The 19666-nt window shown below is 40.2% G+C and overlaps 1 protein-coding gene across 1 annotated transcript; it reads right to left on the minus strand.

The window, feature by feature from the left end:
• Positions 1 to 3670: 3670 nt before the first annotated feature.
• Positions 3671 to 18108, minus strand: LOC101849037 (ubiquitin-conjugating enzyme E2 E1). Its single transcript, XM_005093129.2, has 6 exons — positions 17978 to 18108; positions 16753 to 16966; positions 11514 to 11564; positions 9703 to 9835; positions 8635 to 8739; positions 3671 to 5166 (listed from the first exon to the last, which is right to left on the minus strand). The coding sequence occupies exons 2-6, from the start codon at positions 16959 to 16961 to the stop codon at positions 5026 to 5028; spliced, it is 639 nt and encodes a 212-aa protein (XP_005093186.1). The 5' UTR covers positions 16962 to 16966; positions 17978 to 18108; the 3' UTR covers positions 3671 to 5025.
• Positions 18109 to 19666: the final 1558 nt, after the last annotated feature.

Below are 19666 nucleotides of genomic sequence, written 5' to 3' on the forward strand. Positions count from 1 at the left end.
TCGCCTACATAAACTATTTAAAAAATGAATCTTGTTTGGAGCTTGAAAAGGGGCATGGAATCAGAATATCGACTGTCAATAACCAGTTTGAGTGTCAAGATTTATATAATTAAGGTGAAAAACAAAATTTATTTTGCTCAAACTCAAAGTAGAGTAGTAACTTGAATGGCTCAAGTAGACCTATTCAGTGTGAGAGGTGTAAGAACTGTGGGAGGGCAAGATGCAGTGACACTGAAAAATCTGCGAATCTTGAACAGAAAGCTAAATTAATATAGAATAAATGTAATTTACTATCACGAGAGAGAGAGAGAGAGAGAGAGAGAGAGAGAGAGAGAGAGAGAGAGAGAGAGAGAGAGAGAGAGAGAGGAGGGAGAGGGGGGAGAGAGAGAGAGAGAGAGAGAGAGAGAGAGAGAGAGAGAGAGAGAGAGAGAGAGAGAGAGAGAGAGAGAGAGAGAGAAGGGGGAGAGGGGGCAAGAAAAAAGTAAGCACTTGATGAGGTCACACCTTTATAAAAACAACAACAACGCCAAAGACAATGAAACAAATGTACCGTACTATCACCCATCCAAAGAAACGCAAACTCTTTGGTCAAAAAAACAACAAGGTATGAGTATGACGGATCCCTATTCCAAACAAGGCCTGCACCAATGCGCGCCTTGCAGAGAGCTCTTGTAATAATCAAAATTCTAAATAAATACTAGAATTTGCTCCCCAGTTCAGTTTTTGTCATCCGGTGTCGCCTTCAATTACTTCAACCCGACCCCACTCCTCCCCAGAGTGTCTTTAAAAAAAAAAAAATCAATAATCCCCCAATTCCGGAGTCCTATACTTCGCAGCGCTCCGACTTTGAATGAACTTTGGTGACCCCAACCATCGTAGGTACTCACAATGTGACGCGAAGACACAGGTTCACTGACCGGTCAAGAAGGCGAGCCTGACAAGACGCTTGTATAACTTTTTTTTTCCTCGCAAGTGACAGTACAGGACAAATATTGATTTATGTTCATGGCGACACAGCGTTTGTAATGCACACCCTGTATGTCACAATTAATGTTGCGCTAATCAGACTACTACGGGCAAATTTCTGGGTGGCAACGAAAGTGAAAGTAGATCGAGCTTCAGTATAACACATACTTCCGCTTGCCGTCATAGCCGCCTGTTCGCGTGAAACGTACTCTCAGACAGGGAAAAGCCGATTTAAGGAGCAAAACACACCGGAGCACCCGCCAAGTCAATGTATCTCCAACTTTCTATTGGGATGTTGTATTCCCCTCATTGGTCATTGTTTCAGGAAGCAACATGCACTCCGGACTCTCCAAAATGCTGCCGAGGGTCCTTCCACTGATTGTGCCAGTGCACATCTGGTTGAACGTTCTTCAGTTCTTTCCTGCAAGGATGCCAGATTTTCCGCTTCCTTTTTCTGTATCCCCAAAAGATTCATCCTCTCCACGGCAGTAGGCCTACTGGCCTCTGCCTCCCTATCTTCCTCCTCAATCAGCTGGCGAGAGAATTTCAGGATTTCGACCCTATCTGGTTGATGAACCGTATTGTCAACTAAGGTGGCCTCACCAGCCAATCTGTCGGCTTTTTCATTTCCCCTAACACCTGCATGGCCAGGGCAGAAAATCCATGAGAGCGATCGTATAGTATAGGCGTTGGTTCGATAGCTCTTAGCCCGGGTTGGCCCTGGTGGGCAGGTTTGAAGCAGCTCATCTACAAAATGATCTCAATGTTTTTGTTTTTTTAAAAATATATAATGTAGGCGTAAGTATTTTTGCTCCCCCATTGACAAACTTTAGATAATTTAGGAGGTAGGCTTCTGACCTTGCCCTGCCTGTCAGGGCCAACCTGGACTGAAAGGGATACAACATCCCAGCAGAAAGGCAGAGATACTCAGTAGAAGTTTCTACCCACTCAGGAATCGAACTCAGGTCTCCTGCACACAGCAGCAAAGAGCCAAACCGTTACAGAGCAGATGCTGGTGATCTAAATAGTGTTGACCTACGCTTGTGTGTATCATCATGAGGCTTTTAAGGTGGGGAGTACATATCCTGAAAAGCTGTGATGAAAGGCAGGATTAATAGACACATAAAAGAAGAAGAGGAAGAAATAGAACAGTGCGAGTCAAGGAAGCAAAAACATAAACACCAACAAGATGGAGAGCTCTGATTCTGAACAGAGTTCTCACAGATGCCTAACCTGAAATAATACACTAAATATAGTGTATGCATTTTTGTTTACTGTATACAGTGGAATCCTGTTATAACGAGAGGGAGGGGACCGGAGCAAAATGTCCGTTATAGCAGGATTCTCGCTATAAGGGATTCAGTAATAAATTCAAGGGAAACTGTAAAGTAGGCCTAATCTATGAGTTTGGTGTTCTGTTTATTTCCTTTTGCTATCTCCCCTGACGACGATTTTGTTTCAACATGACATCTAGGTCTTACTTGATCAAAAATCGAATCAGGTTTCTTTCTCTAGCGCTAGATCTAGCGATGTGGACTGACAGCTCAGCGTTGGCGATCAGAAAGGAAGGGCTCTGGGTTAACTCACCCGTTGTGTTTTCCCCCACCCCACCACACCCTGTGGTGCATTCTGTCTGCTTGCGCACGTCACACATTCGCTCCATCCATCCCATTGCTGTGACCTCTCCATCCCCGCATCGGAGAAGTGAGAGGCTTGGCAGGCGTTGATAATCTAAACTAAGCTTACGCTGGCATATCACACGATGCGTTCTGCTTGTCTGCGCATGCCACACCCTCCCTACTCAGTTACTCCGGCCTTCATTGTTGACGCACCCATGGGCTCTCCCACTCTTTGTTTCGCTAGATCACCAACAAATTTCTCAACTGGCGAGGTTTTATGCCTATGCACTGTGCACAACAGCAGCAATAATCCATTATAACCGACTCTCATGTTTGTCTGATAGCGCTATAGCAGTATTTTATTTACAAAGGTAAAGAGGAGAAAAAAACGGGGTTTTAGAATAGTGTCTTTATAACAGACTTCTCATTTTTTCCGGACTCGTTATAAGTGGACTCCACTGTAATGCTTTTCGGCCAGAGATATCTCACTTCGAACAAAGCTGAGGATTTTCAATTCAAATGTGAAATCAGTCCTGTTGTAGTGTACGGATGTGAGACATGGAACGCATAACAGATTTGCATAAAGAAGATCCACGTTTTCTTGAACAAGTGTCTTAGAAAGTTACTGAGGATTAGTAGATGGACAGACAGGGTCACCAGCGAGGAAGTATTAAAGAACCAGTCAGAGATGAGGTAGGAAGAAGGCGGTGGCGATGGATTGGACATACTCTCAGGAATTCAGGCAGCTGCATAACAAAAAAAGTGTTGAATTGGAATCCATAGGATGATAGGGTAAAAGATCAAGGTGAAGACCGCGTGGAACCTGGAGAAGAATTACAGAAATTGATGTACAGAAAAGTGGGTAGACATGGAATAACATCAAGAGGCGAGTCTAAAATAGAGAAAAGTGGAAAGTCTTTGTCCGTGGCCTATACCCTGGTGCAGGGTGAGAAACGCAATAATGATGATGATGATGATATTGATAATGTTTTTGCGAGCATAATCTACAATTCTAAAATTTATAATTTCCTGATCAGTCTATTTTTTGGTAACCCACCCCAAAAAAGTTTTGAAAAGCATCTATGTGGCATTTAAGATCAAAGTTTATTAACATCTCAGACAGACAAAAACTCAATCACATATACACGTACCAAACCTTACAGCCACCACATGACTGAAACCAAGAAATAAAATTTCAACACTGGGTAAACAATTAAAAAAGTTTATCATTAGTCTAGTCATTGAGATGCAAATATGCTGGATCTTTATGCTTTATGTGCCTTTCTCCTTTGCTCGAATGTTTTCCCCGTTCAGGAGAGATCTTTTTTTCCCTGAACAAAAAGAAAATATAATACTTCCCCCAAAAGCATTATAAAATGATTCAACAGCATAAATCTTATTGAAGAACTTCATGAGCAGCATTACGAGCATTTTGTAATACAAAAATTCAAGCATTTCCTTAACGGTACAAGACTAAATCCATGCAAATATGGTGTTATTTAGTCAAAATATAATAACTACATGTACCCCTTACCCATTCATTCAAACTATGTTAACACTGCTCCAAAAACCTGGTACCAAGAGATGGTGCCCCCATCTAAACTGTGTTATCCGGAAAAGTTAAAACTAAGAAAGCATTTGTGGTAGAACATCATTTTCAAATTCACATTCATAAAACATTTCACAATAGAGTGCAAAGGGAATTAATTAAAAAAGCTATAAACAAAAGCAGTACCGTAGAGATAAGATTTTTCTACATTATTGAAAAATCAAGAAAGCTGAAAAAATGTTTCTTTGAGGAAGATGATAAACAAACAGTGCTGCAAATGCCAAAGGTTTATCCGATGGATGAAAAAAATAGTTCAAAATTTTGGCGCGACTTTTTCTGACTTTTGCGTTTGATACATAGATATCCTGTATTTCCTGACACACGTGTAAAAAGTTTCAAGGCTCTCCATCAGGCTGGACATAATGTTTTAGAAAGCAGGAAGCTGCTTAGACTTAGACCATCATGCATTGACTGATAAAAGTTCAAGCTTTTAAAATGTCAAACAATACATGTGACTCAAACATACAAAAGTCTACCATGTCACAGACAAAAAAATTACAAGTTAGACATAAGGTACAGTCGAGTCACTTACTCTACTGTATGGTTTCTCATGTCCCCCCCCCCCCCCCCCAAAGGGAAAACTGCAAATCATGAATTTTAAGCTTCAAAATACAGGAGGTTGAACATTTGTGAACACAAAACAAAGAGACAGGCATGTGATAATATCCTGTTACCTTCATGTCCAAAATAAAACGGGGGAAAAAATCATAAAATGAAAAAATGTTACGTTCATTTCATTTTCAATGGAAAATACAACATTCAAACCTGCCATACAAGCATTTCACTTCTCATTTTAAAGTTGTAAGAAAAAACACAGCAGAAAATGCTGCATCATGTAGCATATCTCTTTGTCCACTGGCGAGCAGTTCGGTCATGCTCCTCTCTATTGGTCAAGTACTGCTGGGCAATGCTTCCTACCAGGGGGTCATTGGGGTTGCAGTCAGTCAGCAGAGAACAAATGGATAACAAAACCTGGAAAAAATAAAGACGAAAGACAAGTCAAAAAAAAAAAAAAAAGGTCATGTACTTCCTGAATATCGCATAGCGACATTATAGACCCAATACTAATACTATGAATTAATGTAAATATGAAAAGCAGCTAAAAAAAACTTTCATGTTAAAAAAAAAACCCTGAAAAAGGTGATGACAGTTCAATTTAATAACTGTGAAAACATTGGACCAGCACATTGGCCACTTCGGGCTCCGTTCTGCTTTGTGAAATTTATAATGCCAACTGAAGCTGGAAATTACCATGATCTTTTGGGAAAGGTTTATGAACAGTATATAAATGTGTCACAAGGCGGTGGAATCAGGCGCTCGTTAATTTTTGGGAATGTGGGGTTATTGGTATCACCTGAAAGCCGACTTATTTGCCTTGTTTCCAATGAAATAAATATCCATTTATCGTGGATAGAACTCAAGATATTTGCAATTGAAGGAAGTGAGGTCGCTTGGTTTCAGTGAGAAAATGGCCACCAAAGTTTGGTGTCTCCAATAGCTAAAGAGTCTTTGAAAACTGAAAAATGACATATTTTGTGCCTTTCATCAATGTTTTTCAGAAAAAAATTCACATGGAAACGCGTTTTTATTTGGACATAAAAGAGGTTAAGCCAACAGATAAAAATTTGATAAAAATGTCCAAGCTGGCGAAAAAATGCCTGTCTCCCAGATTTTGTTATTTTGACGAGCGCCTGATTTCACCACGCTGCCTCATAAATTATAAAAGAGAACAAACGTGCATGTTTTAACTCAAGCACTGTCATTGTCATCCATGAGTATGTCTTCAACATGTGTATTTGTACTGATTTAGTCGGAGCAGAAACAGTGGACCGTGGAAAACTTCCAACTTATCAGCCTTAAGAATGCCCTAATTTAAGAAATGCGTGCATCACTGACACAATACTGCTGGCAACCAAAACATTTACTTTTGTAATACAAATCATTAGTAATGATTAACAAGCATGCTTTCAATTGACATTAGTAAGGCGAGTTATCCTTCATTTCAGGCCCATAGCTAAAGTACAGTCGAACCTGCCATGACGGTCACCTGTACAGAAGGCCACTTTCCATTTCTCCCCTTGCGTTTTTTCAATATAATTTAATTGTGTAAAACTGTCATGCGGCCACGTCACCTTATTTTATCAACCCAGAGCCAAATTTACCTGTCTGAGGCGGCCAGGGGTGGTCTCTAATAGTCTAATGCTCTGTCATAAATTCTAAATCGGCCTATGATGCTGTGGACGGGCCATCATAATCCATTCACTTGTCATTATTGTTAGTCCCTGCAATGAATGTTTACCCAAGTTGACCAACGAGTAACAATACATTTTCAACTGCTGGTGAGGGAAGCGTGCATCTGTCATAACCTATAAGCCCCGCCCAGAACTCATACAAATCGTACTTGAAGTGACTGGTCACTGTTTTGTTTACCTAATCCTGTCCTCGTCGTTTTATGCAAGAAAAACTCTGAAAATACGCAAACTGAGCCCAAAAATGTGAAATTAAGTGATTCTGTTAATTTTAACAAAGAATGACAAAAGAAAATAATAAAAAATTATGCAAAAAATGATCAAATTTTGCTAAATTATGCAGGGTGCATAAAACCACAGGGACAGCTAATCTGTAACAAAGTAACAATGGACTTTAACGTGAACTTGCGACAGAAGCGTCGCTCGCTCTCCAAGAGGTGGCGACCCAGCGTTTGTTTTACAATGACACTCAGTCTTCATCGTCTTAAAATTTTTATATTTTGTTATTGCACAAAATCAGCAACCAAAAAATAATCAAACAAACAACAACAGAAAAAACACTTCTTACACCCCTCCACCCCCCCCCCCTTTTTTTTTTCAAAAGAAAACAAAAAACCCTTTTGAATTCGCCCTACAGCAGTCCTAAGCCTGAATCAGCCCTGGTTTGGACTTCAGAAGGGAAAGGTTTACTTTCTTCATTTTGATCAGTCCTGCCTATGACGGTCACCTGTGTTATGCAGCCACTTTTCTCCATGACAATAGGTGGCCGTTTTACACAGGCTCAACTGTACTTCGAATTCACTCACCACAGCGGTACCCCAGCTTAATCCAGGCTACTTAAAATGTGCATGCAGCTGTAATCAGAGATAAATGACCTTGGATGAGGAAGTTTTACAAAGCAAGTGGTCCACCTGCCAACCTTCCTTTTGCACTTTTTCTTCTTTTTCTGTAGTGACACCGCATCTTCCTCCTCTGACTTATTCATTCCATCAGGAGATTTTAGGCTCCAGCTATGCTTTTGTTTTATGTTCCTCCCCAAGCTTAATGCATGCTTACATCACTGTCCCAAACAATCCACTCAAGTCCAGATTTTAATGTTTGTTTTGTTTAGTATAGGGTTTTACGGCGCTCGCAACTGCATAAGGTCATATGAGCGCGCGGGACACACCTAATACTTTTTCGTTGGTAGGAAATTTTGAATTTTGCCCGGGTGGCGGGCGAAGCCTACTCTTATCGATTTTAGACCACCAAGGGATCTTTAACGTGCGCAACTTGCACACGGCCCCTCCGAGATTTTTCGCCCTTGTCCGAGAAGGCTAGGTGTAGATCTTTCCTACCAGAAGATCGGGGGTGTGGCAGAAAGACAGCAGTTAGGAGGAGCCAAGGAGTAGCAGTAGAAAGGCTGCAGAAAGAGTCAGGAGCCCAGAGGAGGGGGCAAAGGAGGTGAGGGGGTGGGGGCAGAAAGTGGAAATGAAAGCAGACAACAGAACATTGTTAGAGATCAGGAAAGGATGTGAAAGGAGACAATTTTAGAGAAGAAAATTTTTTGGTCGCTACCCGGAATCGAACCCGGGACCTTTGAATGAGAGGCCAACACCTTAACCTCTAGGCCACGAGAGCCCCCCAGATTTTAAGAAATTTCGACTTTTACACTGGCCCACAGCACTACCAAAGATGCACCTTTCAACATCATCAAAAAGCAGCTAAATGCTACGGTCAAGGTTTACAATTTTCTTGTTTTTCATGATTCCTGATAGAAACAACACAAGGAAAAAAAGGTTTTTGTTTCTGGAGTCAAAAGTACCCAAAGGCACTTAAGTGCAATGCTTGCGCCACTGAAAATTAGATCAATACAAGTACTTAGCAAAAACCACTCCTATTGTGTATCCTTCATTTAATCACACTCCACTCAAACAACTGAACAATTTTCCACACATCCATTAGACTCTATCAAATACAAAAATACAAAGACAGGAGAAAATAAGTCAGAAAGAGAACCTCGAAGTATCTGTAGTTTTAGCAACATGAGTTCAAACTTGGGAGACTTGATAGAACGTAATCTTTTCTATTTTGAAGAATATTTCAAAAGGCAAAAGAAGCTCTCCCTGTTGGTTCTGAACAGAAAAAAAAAGGCAGTGATTATTACATAGTCAATATTTAGGGGTATTAAAATCACGGAATTAAACATTACCTTTGAAATGGTTAAGGCTGGACTCCAATTGTCTTTGAGTATGTCAAGGCAAATTGCTCCCTGGCTACTAATATTGCAGTGGTAAATTCGAGTTCGAAATATCACCTGAAACACACAAAAGTTAGAAAATAAGACAAGATGGGAAACAAAAATAAATTCAATACATTCACCTACAAATTACTAAGTCAATTTCCTTTGACGTCTTCTACAGCAGTGAGGCAAAATATTTATCAGATCCTCACCTAAGTTTGAAACTTAAAACCCAATTTGAACAAGCTAAAAATTTCATTTTGAACAGGATTATGCTAATTCAAACCCCCTTCATGTCAATCGTTTTATTTCCTTTTTAAAGATTTAACCCAAAAAAATTTAAAATTCAAAAAGTCATATAGAGTGGCTATTTCCACAATGAATTCAGCAAGACTAACATTCACTTATTCAATATTATTTGCTTATCTTATGGCTCAGTGAAAGCTACTTGGCTGCCAGGATGAGATACAGTAAGTACTTAATATAAACATTCTTTTTTCACTGGAAATTAACACCTGCCCTAAAAATGTAAATTAACTTATTGTAAGAAGAGCCTAGTATAATGCTTCTTAAGCCAAAAAAGTTTTAATCATCACCACACAACCGCTCCTGCTGCATGTAAACTACTGTGTGGTACGCACATTGTGAAATCAGTAGGATGAGGAAAACTTTTCGTTGTATATGTATGAATTTCGCTATCATGTAACCTCCCTGTTTTAAATATAAAGAATATACAGTATAACACGGATAGGTTGAACACAGAAGACTCGAAATCACGCATCCGTCGAACTGTGCCTGCAGCCCCGTTCTTTTTTTCTTCTTTATCTTTGTAAGATATCCCTTGAATTTCTGATCCCTCGAACTACTGAGGCCGGTCGCGATGAATTCGAGCTATCCGTGTTATACTGCACATGTGAAAAAAAAATTAAACACCAAAAAATCTGTCAGCTATGTGCGTGTTCGCGTTGTGAAATGCTAGACTGTATATTACATATTGCAAATACTAGATTTCTCATTACAAGTACACGAAGCAATCACCCGAGGAGGTTTGAAGGGGTAGTCTGTGGTGAACTGAATGTCCAAGAAAAACACACCGCCTTCATACACAGATGCTTTTGGACCTAGAATGGTGGACGTCCACTCATACAAGTTGTCACCCTTGGGTCCTGCACTGTTAAAGAAAAAAGAAAAAAACCCATATCAATTCTATTGGTAGGCCCTATATAAAAAAAAAAGTAAATGAAAACTCCCACTTTTAGGAAGCACAGTAAGGGAACAGAGAAATCAGTTTTTTTTCTGGCTGCTGAAGATTTTTTTTGAATTTTTTTTCTTTCTTTCTTATAATGCGTATAGTTTTTCTCCATCCATTGAAGAACATGTTGTCATCGATCCAGGTTGTTGTTGATGTAATGGATCCAGATTGAAGAACATATTTTAGGGTGAATCTTACTAAGAAATGTCATCTTAAGACAGATATATGTTAATTTATTAGTTGAAAAAGTATGTGCATTCAGTTTTAAAAGTCACCCATACTTGGTGGCTATTTTCTCTGTAATTTCACCTGTGAGGTCAGATAACCTCCACCTTCTAAAATCGCACACATCTCGCCTTCTATGAATGCAAGATAAATCAGTATTTTTTCCTCCCAGTTAAAAAACAATTAACAAACTTTAATTTGATAGCACTATCTCCCATATGCCCAAAGCCCGATGAACATCTTATTCCACAATGTTGCGACACAAATAATACACAAATCTTACGAGTATTTATACTTCAAAGTGCAGCTTACTGGCATGAGACAAGAAAATATGGCATGTTAGCAGAAGAGAACTGAAGTATTGCCATAAAATCTGCTAAGTTTTATGTTTGATTTACATGAATTAGTCAGGAATATAAGAATGACAAGAAGGAAAGTTCTTTGCAGAAACGTATATAAAAATGCAGAACGTATGAATTCCTTAGAAAAGACAAAGTACACAGGTTGTTGGTTTTTTTTTTGGGGGGGGGGGGAAGGAATCATGGAGGAAGCAACATATCAGAAATAGAAAAGCAAAAGACCAGAGAGGCAAAAGGAGAAGCCTATCTACGGGAGACTGTTAGAAAGCACCCGCATAGGTAGGTGTCTGGAGGATTCTCATGAGCAATCAGTTACCGTTGCCTCTTTTCACTGCCTACTTCTTAACCCTATCCGTACGCCCTGGGGTCATTTTATACCCCTGAGGTTGTATTCTCGCATTTTAGAATACATCTAGTGCAAAGATCTCTTTGAAACTTTCAGTATTTCTCAAAAAATCATTTTGACAGACTGCTATGCAAAGCGTACAGATCGGATTAACTGGCACAGAGTTCCCAAGGTCGTATGGATATGATAGTTAAACACAAAGTACGGATAGGGTAAATCTGCTCCTGGAACAGTGCAGCCACTATGAGGGTCAACCTCAGAAAAAAAGAGCTGAACAACACTGTGCAAAGAGTCAAGAGGATTGACCCTAGTTAGGCAAACATCTCTAAAAGAAAAAAGTGATGCCTGCTAGGATAAAGCAGATAATGATGGTGATGCTTGCACGTACAGTGCACGTCACATCCAGCATCATTGGATTCAAAGAAACTTTGAATCAGCGAAAGGAAAAAAAATAATCACGGTTTGAAAAAAGTCAGCTTAATCAACAGTACACCCTGCACAAATCAATTTTTAAGTGAGCCATCTTAGATACAACAAATGGAGTGTTATTTTTCCGTGGAAACAACTTTCCATTGTTTACACATCAAAAGCTCATCATGTGAATATTGGAGTGCGGGAGCAGTGGCAGTGGAATACAATTTCTCACTCCCTTTGAATTACAACTTACCTGCAGTTTGGAGGAGGATCAAGTGTGATTTCTGCAAGTTCTCTTTGTAATCTGAAACGATAGAGAAAGACAACAAAATGATGATAAGAAGATCTTTTCTTTCATATAAAACGAGCTAAATGGTCACAAATCAGAGCAAAATATCCCCCCTACCAAATCCATATAAAATATATAGATCTATTATATGTTCTTTTGACAGACTAGTGAGATATAAAATGGAGAGAGAGAGAGAGAGAGAGAGAGAGAGAGAGAGAGAGAGAGAGAGAGAGAGAGAGAGAGAGAGGGAGAGAGAGAGACAGAGAGAGAGAGAGAGAGAGAGACAGAGAGAGAGAGAAGTAAGTATGGAAAGCAGGGAACTGACGTATTTAGTCACTTTTCTAGTTAGGGAATATCAAAATAATACGCAGGAAAACAAGTCTTTGTTCACAGCAAAGAGCTTACTGCCCGGATTAATTTTTCCGGGGGGGTTTTAGTTAGTGTTTTACGGCGCTCGCAACTGCATAAGGTCATATGAGCGTGCAGGACACATTAAAAATTTCATTAAACTTAAACATTTCCAGTTGGTAGGAAATTTTGAATTTTGCCCAGGTGGCGGCCAAAGCCTACTCTTATCGATTTTAGACTACCAAGGGATCTTAAACGTGCGCAACTTGCACACGAGACCTCTGAGATTTTTTGCCCTTGTCTGAGAAGGCCACGAGTAGATCTTTCTTACCAGAAGATCAAGGGTGTGGCTGAAAGACAACAGTAAGAAGGAGCCAAGAAGTAGTAGTAGAACGGCTGCAGAGAGAGTCAGGAGCACAGAGGAGGGGGCAAAGAAGGTGAGGGGGTGGGGGCAGAAAGTGGAGACAAAAACAGAAGACAGAAAATTGGAAGAGAGCAGGAAAGGAGGTGAAAGAAGACAATTTTAGAGAAGAAAATTTTGCGGTCTCAACCCGGATTCGAACCCGAGACCTTTGAATGAGAGGTGAACTTCTTAACCTCTACGCCACAAGAGCCCCCTCCCCCCCACCCAGATTTATTTGAACTTTGATTGACGCAATAGCAAACTGTAACGTCTTGCACATAACACAAAAAAGTATACAGGAAAAAAGTGTGCATTTCAAGTATTTATTCTTCTACATAACAGCCTTCTGAAATGTGGTCGAACCTGTGTAAGACAACAGGCAGGACTGGTCAAAACAAAGAAAACAAACCATGCTCTTCTGAGGTCCCAAAACGAGGTGGTTGCAGGCTTAGGACTGCCATAAAACTAATTAAAATAATGGGGGGGTTTTTTAAGGGGACGGGAGAAATAGGAATGTTATTTTGATGTGGTTGTTTTCTTTTTTGTTGCTGGTAAAACAAAATGAAATGTGTCGGATGAGGAAGACCAAGTGACATGGAAAAAAAAATAATATGGGTCACCACCACTCAGCTAACGAGCAACACTTTTGTCACAAGTTCATGTTGACCCCCATTGTTACGGACTCAGTAGGGTAAACAGAGTGACTGCCCATCTCACATGTGATTTGTGTACGAGTTGTGGGCAGGATTATAGGTTATGGCAGATCACATGCCTCCCTCACCAGTAGCTGAAAATGTGTTACTGCTTAATCAACTCAAGTCTTGGGTAAACAGCGGGAGGGACCTGCATGACACGATCGATTCATTCATAAGAAGGACTTACAATAATGACAGGTGAACGGAAGTGAGGGATTGTCCACAGCATCAGGGGGCCGATATATAACTTGACAAAGCGCCAGGCCACGAGAGATTTGCAAGGACATCTTAAACCGGTTTTTGGTAGTTGGTTGATAAAATATAATGGTTGCGGCCAAGTTGGATAGGTTATCATTTTTATGTTGCACTATATATAGAAAAAACCCACAAGGGGGCTTGGGGGGGAATGGAAAGTGGCCGTTTGTACAGGTGGCAATAACGGCAGGTTCAAATGTACACAGTTTTTGTCCTTCAATGTTTCCTCATCAGAAAGGCATTCATTAATTATAATTAGGCCAGTGCTACTCGCCCGATGTCGGGTGGCTAGCGTCAGGCTTCTCGCCCGATGTCGGAGAGAGAGACGGGGGGGGGTGTGTGTGTGTGTGTGTGTGTGTGTGTGTGTGTGTGTGTGTGTGTGTGTGTGTGTGTGTGTGTGTGTGTTGTTATTAGAATTATTGATTCCCGTCGTTTTCTGTCTGCGTCGGTTCACAAGCTGACCCGCTGCAATACTTGTCATTATTGTACACATCATGGCCAGTCCCATCTTCATACATGACATGTATTATAATAATATTAATTTGGTCAGATAATTGCATTCAGAGTCAAACATTCACGTTAGAAATGTAACCAGTAACAATCTGACAAGACTATTAGATCTATAGAAATATGATGAGCCTTTCTTAAAAGTTCGTCTTTCTGGGGTACTGTTCTCTTTGTAGATGTATTCAGGGAGAAAGAGAATGGAAATCCAATCATATTCGGTGTCAATAGATCCTGTGAATGCCACTGATAAACTGGGAGAAAAGTTAGGTAGATGGGGGAAGTCTTTTTTTTTATAATATAAAGAAAAGGCCACATGTATGACATGGCCTGTAATATAACTTAAATAACGTGAAACCCCACCAAACTTTATTTAGGCAACACATAATAGCCAAAATAATAAAACTTGTGTAGTGTAAAGAGAATCAATAATGTAAGGTCCTTTCTATATATATATATTTGATAACATAATTTGCAGTTATTAAAAACTGTACATGTCTGACTGAATCTATAATAATAAATGTGTATTTTTTTCTTTTAATTTGACACATGGACTTTCTTCTACTTGATGCCACTCATACTCGAGGATGCATGCAATGACTTTAGGTAGAATGGAGAATAGAATAATGAGCTTGGCTTCAATCTTCAAACCGTTGTAGTTATAACATACTCTAACTTATGGCATGGTCCACTTCGCCCAAGGAATGTGTATCAAAAACTTTGGCATTAATTTCATAGACCTAGTTCACCCCTAGTGAATGTAGGAGGCCATTTATATAAGTTTGTTTATTTTTCTTTTTAAAAAACAAACGGTGGGCGTTTTTTTCATTTTGTTGTAAGGGGGGGGGGGGGGGGGGATCAACTTCGTTGAATGTGGATTCTCCATCAGTATTGTACGAAAAGGAGTGCTTTTAAACAAAATATAAATATATAAAACATAGTAGGCCTACAAGTATTCACACCTTTACACCGCCAACTGTCCGAGTTGTATGGTCCTAAAGTAAATTTGCCTCACCATAGCGACAGAGGTACACACTGCACACGATGCACAACACCTACTTTGACCATCTTTCTCCCACAAGAGAGAAAGAGAGAGAGAGAGAGAGAGAGAGAGAGAGAGAGAGAGAGAGAGAGAGAGAGAGAGAGAGAGAGAGAGAGAGAGAGAGAGAGAGAGAGAGAGAGAGGGAGGGAGGGGGGGAGAGAGAGAGAGAGAGAGAGAGAGAGAGAGAGAGAGAGAGAGAGAGAGAGAGAGAGAGAGAGAGAGAGAGAGAGAGAGAGAGAGAGAGAAACCTGAATAGATTACAAATGGTTCACGTGAAAAGAGGCAAACTGTTTCGCTCAGGTCTCTAAAACTTTGGAAAGTCTTTCCCACATATAATTCAGCTGCCATGTTGACTGATCCGACTCTTGACTTAGAGGACAAGGAGTGACAGAGTGAGTGACTGAAATTTTCGCGATTGATCACACGAATTTTAAAGGAGTGTGCTCACGGGCCAGAACACGGAACATGCACAAAAATCCCCAAGGGCTAGAAGACGAAGACTAGGCGGGGCTAATCGACCGAATTTGTTCGGCCGGAACATGCTCAGAAATCCTAGATCACGCGAGTAGCCTGGCGTTAGTCACCCGACATCGGGCGAGTAGCCACTCCGTTATAATTATCAATCATAATAGAAAAGTAGTCCTAACAGACTAATTGAATCCTTCAAATGATTCTATCATCATCATTGCCTTTCTCACCCAGGGTCAGGATATAGGCCACGAACAAGCACTCTCCACCTTTCCCTATCCTGGGCTAGTCGCTTGATGTCACTCCACGTCTTCCCACTTTTCTGTACATCCATTTCCGTGACTCTTCTCCAGGTTCCACGAGGTTTTCTCCTTGATTCTACATAATTATCTATATAACAGCATCAAGTTTTGTGCCACAGCTAAATATTGAAGTTAAAAGGAAATTGTTTTTTGTCTAGATTTCTTTGAAATTTGATGCTGGAAAAGTAAAATGAAACATCTGGCATCCAACACATAATGTGGAAAAAAAATCATATCTCAACTCTTTATCTCCGAAGGCGGTAGCCCCACTATGCCCGGGTCCTTTTTTTGGTACTAAATCAAAAAATGACAAAAACATAATTAAATCAAAACAAGTAAACCTATTTTGATAGTTTTTCATCTAACGAATGAAGTCTTGGTAAGAAACTTGTTTTCGGCAATTGGTGAAAAGTAATTTGATGTCGAAGTCGTCGTAAAGGAATGTGCCCGAGCCACTGTCAGCGGCTCACCGAAAAAGTGGTTCCGACCGCGAGCCGCTAGGAGCAGCTTGCCAGAGATAAAAAGTTAATCTAGTTTCAGTATGTGTTATACCTGTAAACTGTTCCTTTTTGTTAACTTCTAAGTTTTATTCAGTTTCTCTCATGAGAAAAGTGGGTTGCAAACACCAGCCAGTGTTGGTTACACTGTCATGATTTTGATCTGACATTAAGACATTCATCATAAGAGTGATTTTTTTATTTTCACTGTAATTTTAAAGAAGAAAATTTTCCGTCAACATCAGGTTTCGAACCTGGGACCTATTGAATGAGAAGTTTCATGGTGGTAAAGATTTATTTTCTTGCTGTTTTACCATCAGTTCCATCCCTTGATTTTCGTTAGTCTCTCTTATTTAAATTGGTGGTCAAGTCAAATTGAAGGAGAGATGATAGCACAGAGTTTCTGAATGACAAATTGTAGCTTTTGATTTTCTGCAGTCCTGCAAGAGGTTAATAAATTGAAATGCATAACCCAGCTCAACATATACATAAATACCGCTATGAGAATTGGATTTCCTGAATGCCAAGTTCATATGAAAACCCAAAGCCGATTAAACAGCAATGGGAATGGGGCATCAGGCTGCCGGGCTGCAAACTTCACGAGACGGTAAATGAAACACAGATTCTATGCCAAGCCCATGATAAGTGGACGACAAAATCTTAATATTTTAAGTTTAAGAGTAATTCACCTTCTCCCTGATGTACTGAGGTTCTTGGCAGATTTTGCACTGGACTTGTTGGCACTAGCAGCAGAGCTATGTGCACCATCAGGAATCCCTGGTCTTGAACGTGCTGCTGGGTCAGACATTCGGACACACTGAAGCCTTGCCTGACCTTCTGTTACATTTCCAACACCCGATGAGCCTGATTGTGCTGAAGAAGGGGAGGGGCTGGACATCCCACCTACATGAAAATAGAGACCATTGTCATGTGTTGTAAGTTACAGAGGATATAATTTGCCGTTGTCAGGAAGGAGTTCCGCAGCAGGCCGACCAACAAACAACACCTCACTGTAACCTTACCCATCTCTTATATAGATCTAGTTTGCACAGTGGGCCTGGTCATGGTAAGTGGCAGCCCTCTGCGGAACTCCTCCCGGTGAATTTGTAGGCGGCCTAAAAAATAAAGACAGTGCAAACATCACGACAGAGTGATTATAAAGTGGTCTGTGGAGCCATGCAAGAAAGTGAATTACTAAACAAACAAAAGTTGTGTTCCCAACTCTTGCTTTACACTTAATTACCGACAAACTGACAAAACCAACAACCCACAAACCTCCTCTTCAGATTCAGGTTAAAGGCCTAGGCCTAGACCTAGATCTCTAGATCTATCTCAGCCTCGCCTCAGGCCAGCCAGAAATTTAGAATTTTACACAGAAAACCTCTCCACCTACCAAATCAAATAGAAGGAGGATAGATCTCAGTACAGTTTCTAGGAAGTCTACATCTAGAATTATATAGATCTAGATCTAGATCTAGATCTTGAATTTCATTAGGCCGACTGACAATTACAATCAGGCATACAATCATACCAAACCAACCAAGTCCAACGACTAGATTTCTAGATTCTATTCTAGAGTGACTAGAGTCTAGGTTTATATTATTCACAGTTAGATCTAGATCTAGTCCTAAACTAGGCCTGTCTTATCGATAAAGCTGTCGTTAACTTAAAACTACTTTTCTTGTAGACAGATCTAGATCTAGATCTCTAAATCCTATTCTAAATCCACAAGGCAGGACGGAGGCTTGCTTGTCCAAAAACTAGACTAGAATCGGATCGCCAGCTGCATTTTATTTACAAAAAAAAAGGAGCGATCATTCATCGGATAAAACTGGGCTTGCGGTATTCGCCGTTCTGAATTCACTTTCACTCATAAACTTTAAACTATTTGAATTCTTCAGGCATCACTTCTACCTGAAATGTGGACTTCTTAAACCAGTAAGAACTTGATAACTTGACCCCTTCGAAGACGTGAATGAATGACAAAACTGACAACTGACAATGACGGAGTCTCCGATCTCGTAAACAGGAACTCCACTGAACGTGATGTTAGTTTCGTTATTCTAAAAAAACATCCATATTTTGTACAATTCTTATTTCTTGGAAGGGAGAGAAAAAAAATTCGGAACTCTTCAATCTAAGGGCGATAACATAGAGAACGCCGAAACTTAAGCGGCTGAAAATAGTGAAAATCTACGCCGACAGGCGCCAGTCGGTGTCTGCTAGGGGGTGCCTATTGCCGATCCCTTTAAGCTCGCGATGCATAGATCTACTGTTATCTAGTCTGCCTTCATGATCATGTACCGTATCTAGAATCTAGTTCTAGGTCTTGAGTGATTACAAATTTACAAGAATGGACTCGTCATCCGAGACGGGGAGAGGGAGAGGAGGAGAGGGAGAGGAGGAGAGGGGGAGGGAGAGAGAGGGGGAGAGAGGGGGAGAGAGGGATGAAGAGAGAGAGGGATGAAGAGAGAGGAAAAGAGGGGGAGGGGGAGAGGGAGGGAGGGAGAGAGAGGGGGAGGGAGAGAGAGAGGGAGAGAGAGAAAAAGAGTGAGGGAGAGGGAGGGAGAGAGAGAGGAGAGAAATTATCTTCCCGTGTCAGCTAGAATGTCATATAAAATTGCAATAGTATGTCATAAATGTGTCAATAACAAAGCTCCCTCATATCTTAGTGATCTCATCCTGATTTATGTTCCACCAGAGACACTAAAATATAATTAAATACTCTCTGGTTCCACCTAGATCACTAAGATCAGGCGATCAGTATCTTTTAAGAGTTCCTAGAAAAGGGGGTAAAAAATTTGCTGAAAGATCGTTCGCCCACCTTGCTCCGTCAGTTTGGAACTCTCTTCCCCAACCCTTGAGACATACAACATCTGAGTCTAAATTTTTTAAAAAATATTTAAAGACACATTTAATGACATTTTTTTTTTGTCTGTAGATTAATGTTCAATACAATGTTATGTAAATGACTATATATCCATTTATGTATTTTGTGAATTGCATTGTGTAGATTATTTTATGCTCATTTCGTGACGATGTGTAAGCGTGCACGTGTGATAAGCAAGTAGATGTGTGGGTGTGCGTTTGTTTTTGTGAGTGTGTGTGTGTGTGTGTGTGTGTGTGTGTGTGTGTGTGTGTGTGTGTGTGTGTGTGTGTGTGTGTTTGGCGTACATGTGTGTGCACATGTGTGTGCACATGTGTGCGTGTTACTGCTATGTGTTCGTGAGTGTGTATATAATATATGTGTGTGTTTGTGTGTGTATGTGTGTGTTTGCGTGTGTGTATGAGTGTGTGTATTTTATGTGTTTGTGTCGCGTGCGTGAATATTGCTAGTACATGTATTTATGTAAAGCGCCTAGAGCTGTATTTACACGGGAGTGGGCGCCATAGAAATGATCTTCATTATTATTATTATTATTATTATTATTATTATTATTATTATTATTATTATTATTATTATTATTATTATTATTATTGTTATTATTATTATTATTATTATTATTATTATTATTGTAATTCAACATCCATTTTGATAAGACACGACACAGCAAGATAAGTAGATCTCTAGACGCACAACGGAAAACTACACAGACCTCGTCT

This window comes from Aplysia californica, unplaced genomic scaffold, assembly GCF_000002075.1.
Source record: "Aplysia californica isolate F4 #8 unplaced genomic scaffold, AplCal3.0 scaffold00058, whole genome shotgun sequence".
In the NCBI taxonomy this organism is placed as follows: domain Eukaryota; kingdom Metazoa; phylum Mollusca; class Gastropoda; order Aplysiida; family Aplysiidae; genus Aplysia; species Aplysia californica.

Excerpts from the sequence above, each read along its gene's own strand:
- LOC101849037 (XM_005093129.2), bottom strand. The coding sequence starts at position 16,961 with ATGTCCAGCCCCTCCCCTTCTTCAGCACAATCAGGCTCATCGGGTGTT. Across the intron at positions 8,740-9,702 it reads ACCCCTTCAAACCTCCTCGG|GTGATATTTCGAACTCGAAT; the intron begins GTGATTGCTTCG and ends TGTGTGTTTCAG. Across the intron at positions 5,167-8,634 it reads CAGCCTTAACCATTTCAAAG|GTTTTGTTATCCATTTGTTC; the intron begins GTAATGTTTAAT and ends TATTTTTTCCAG.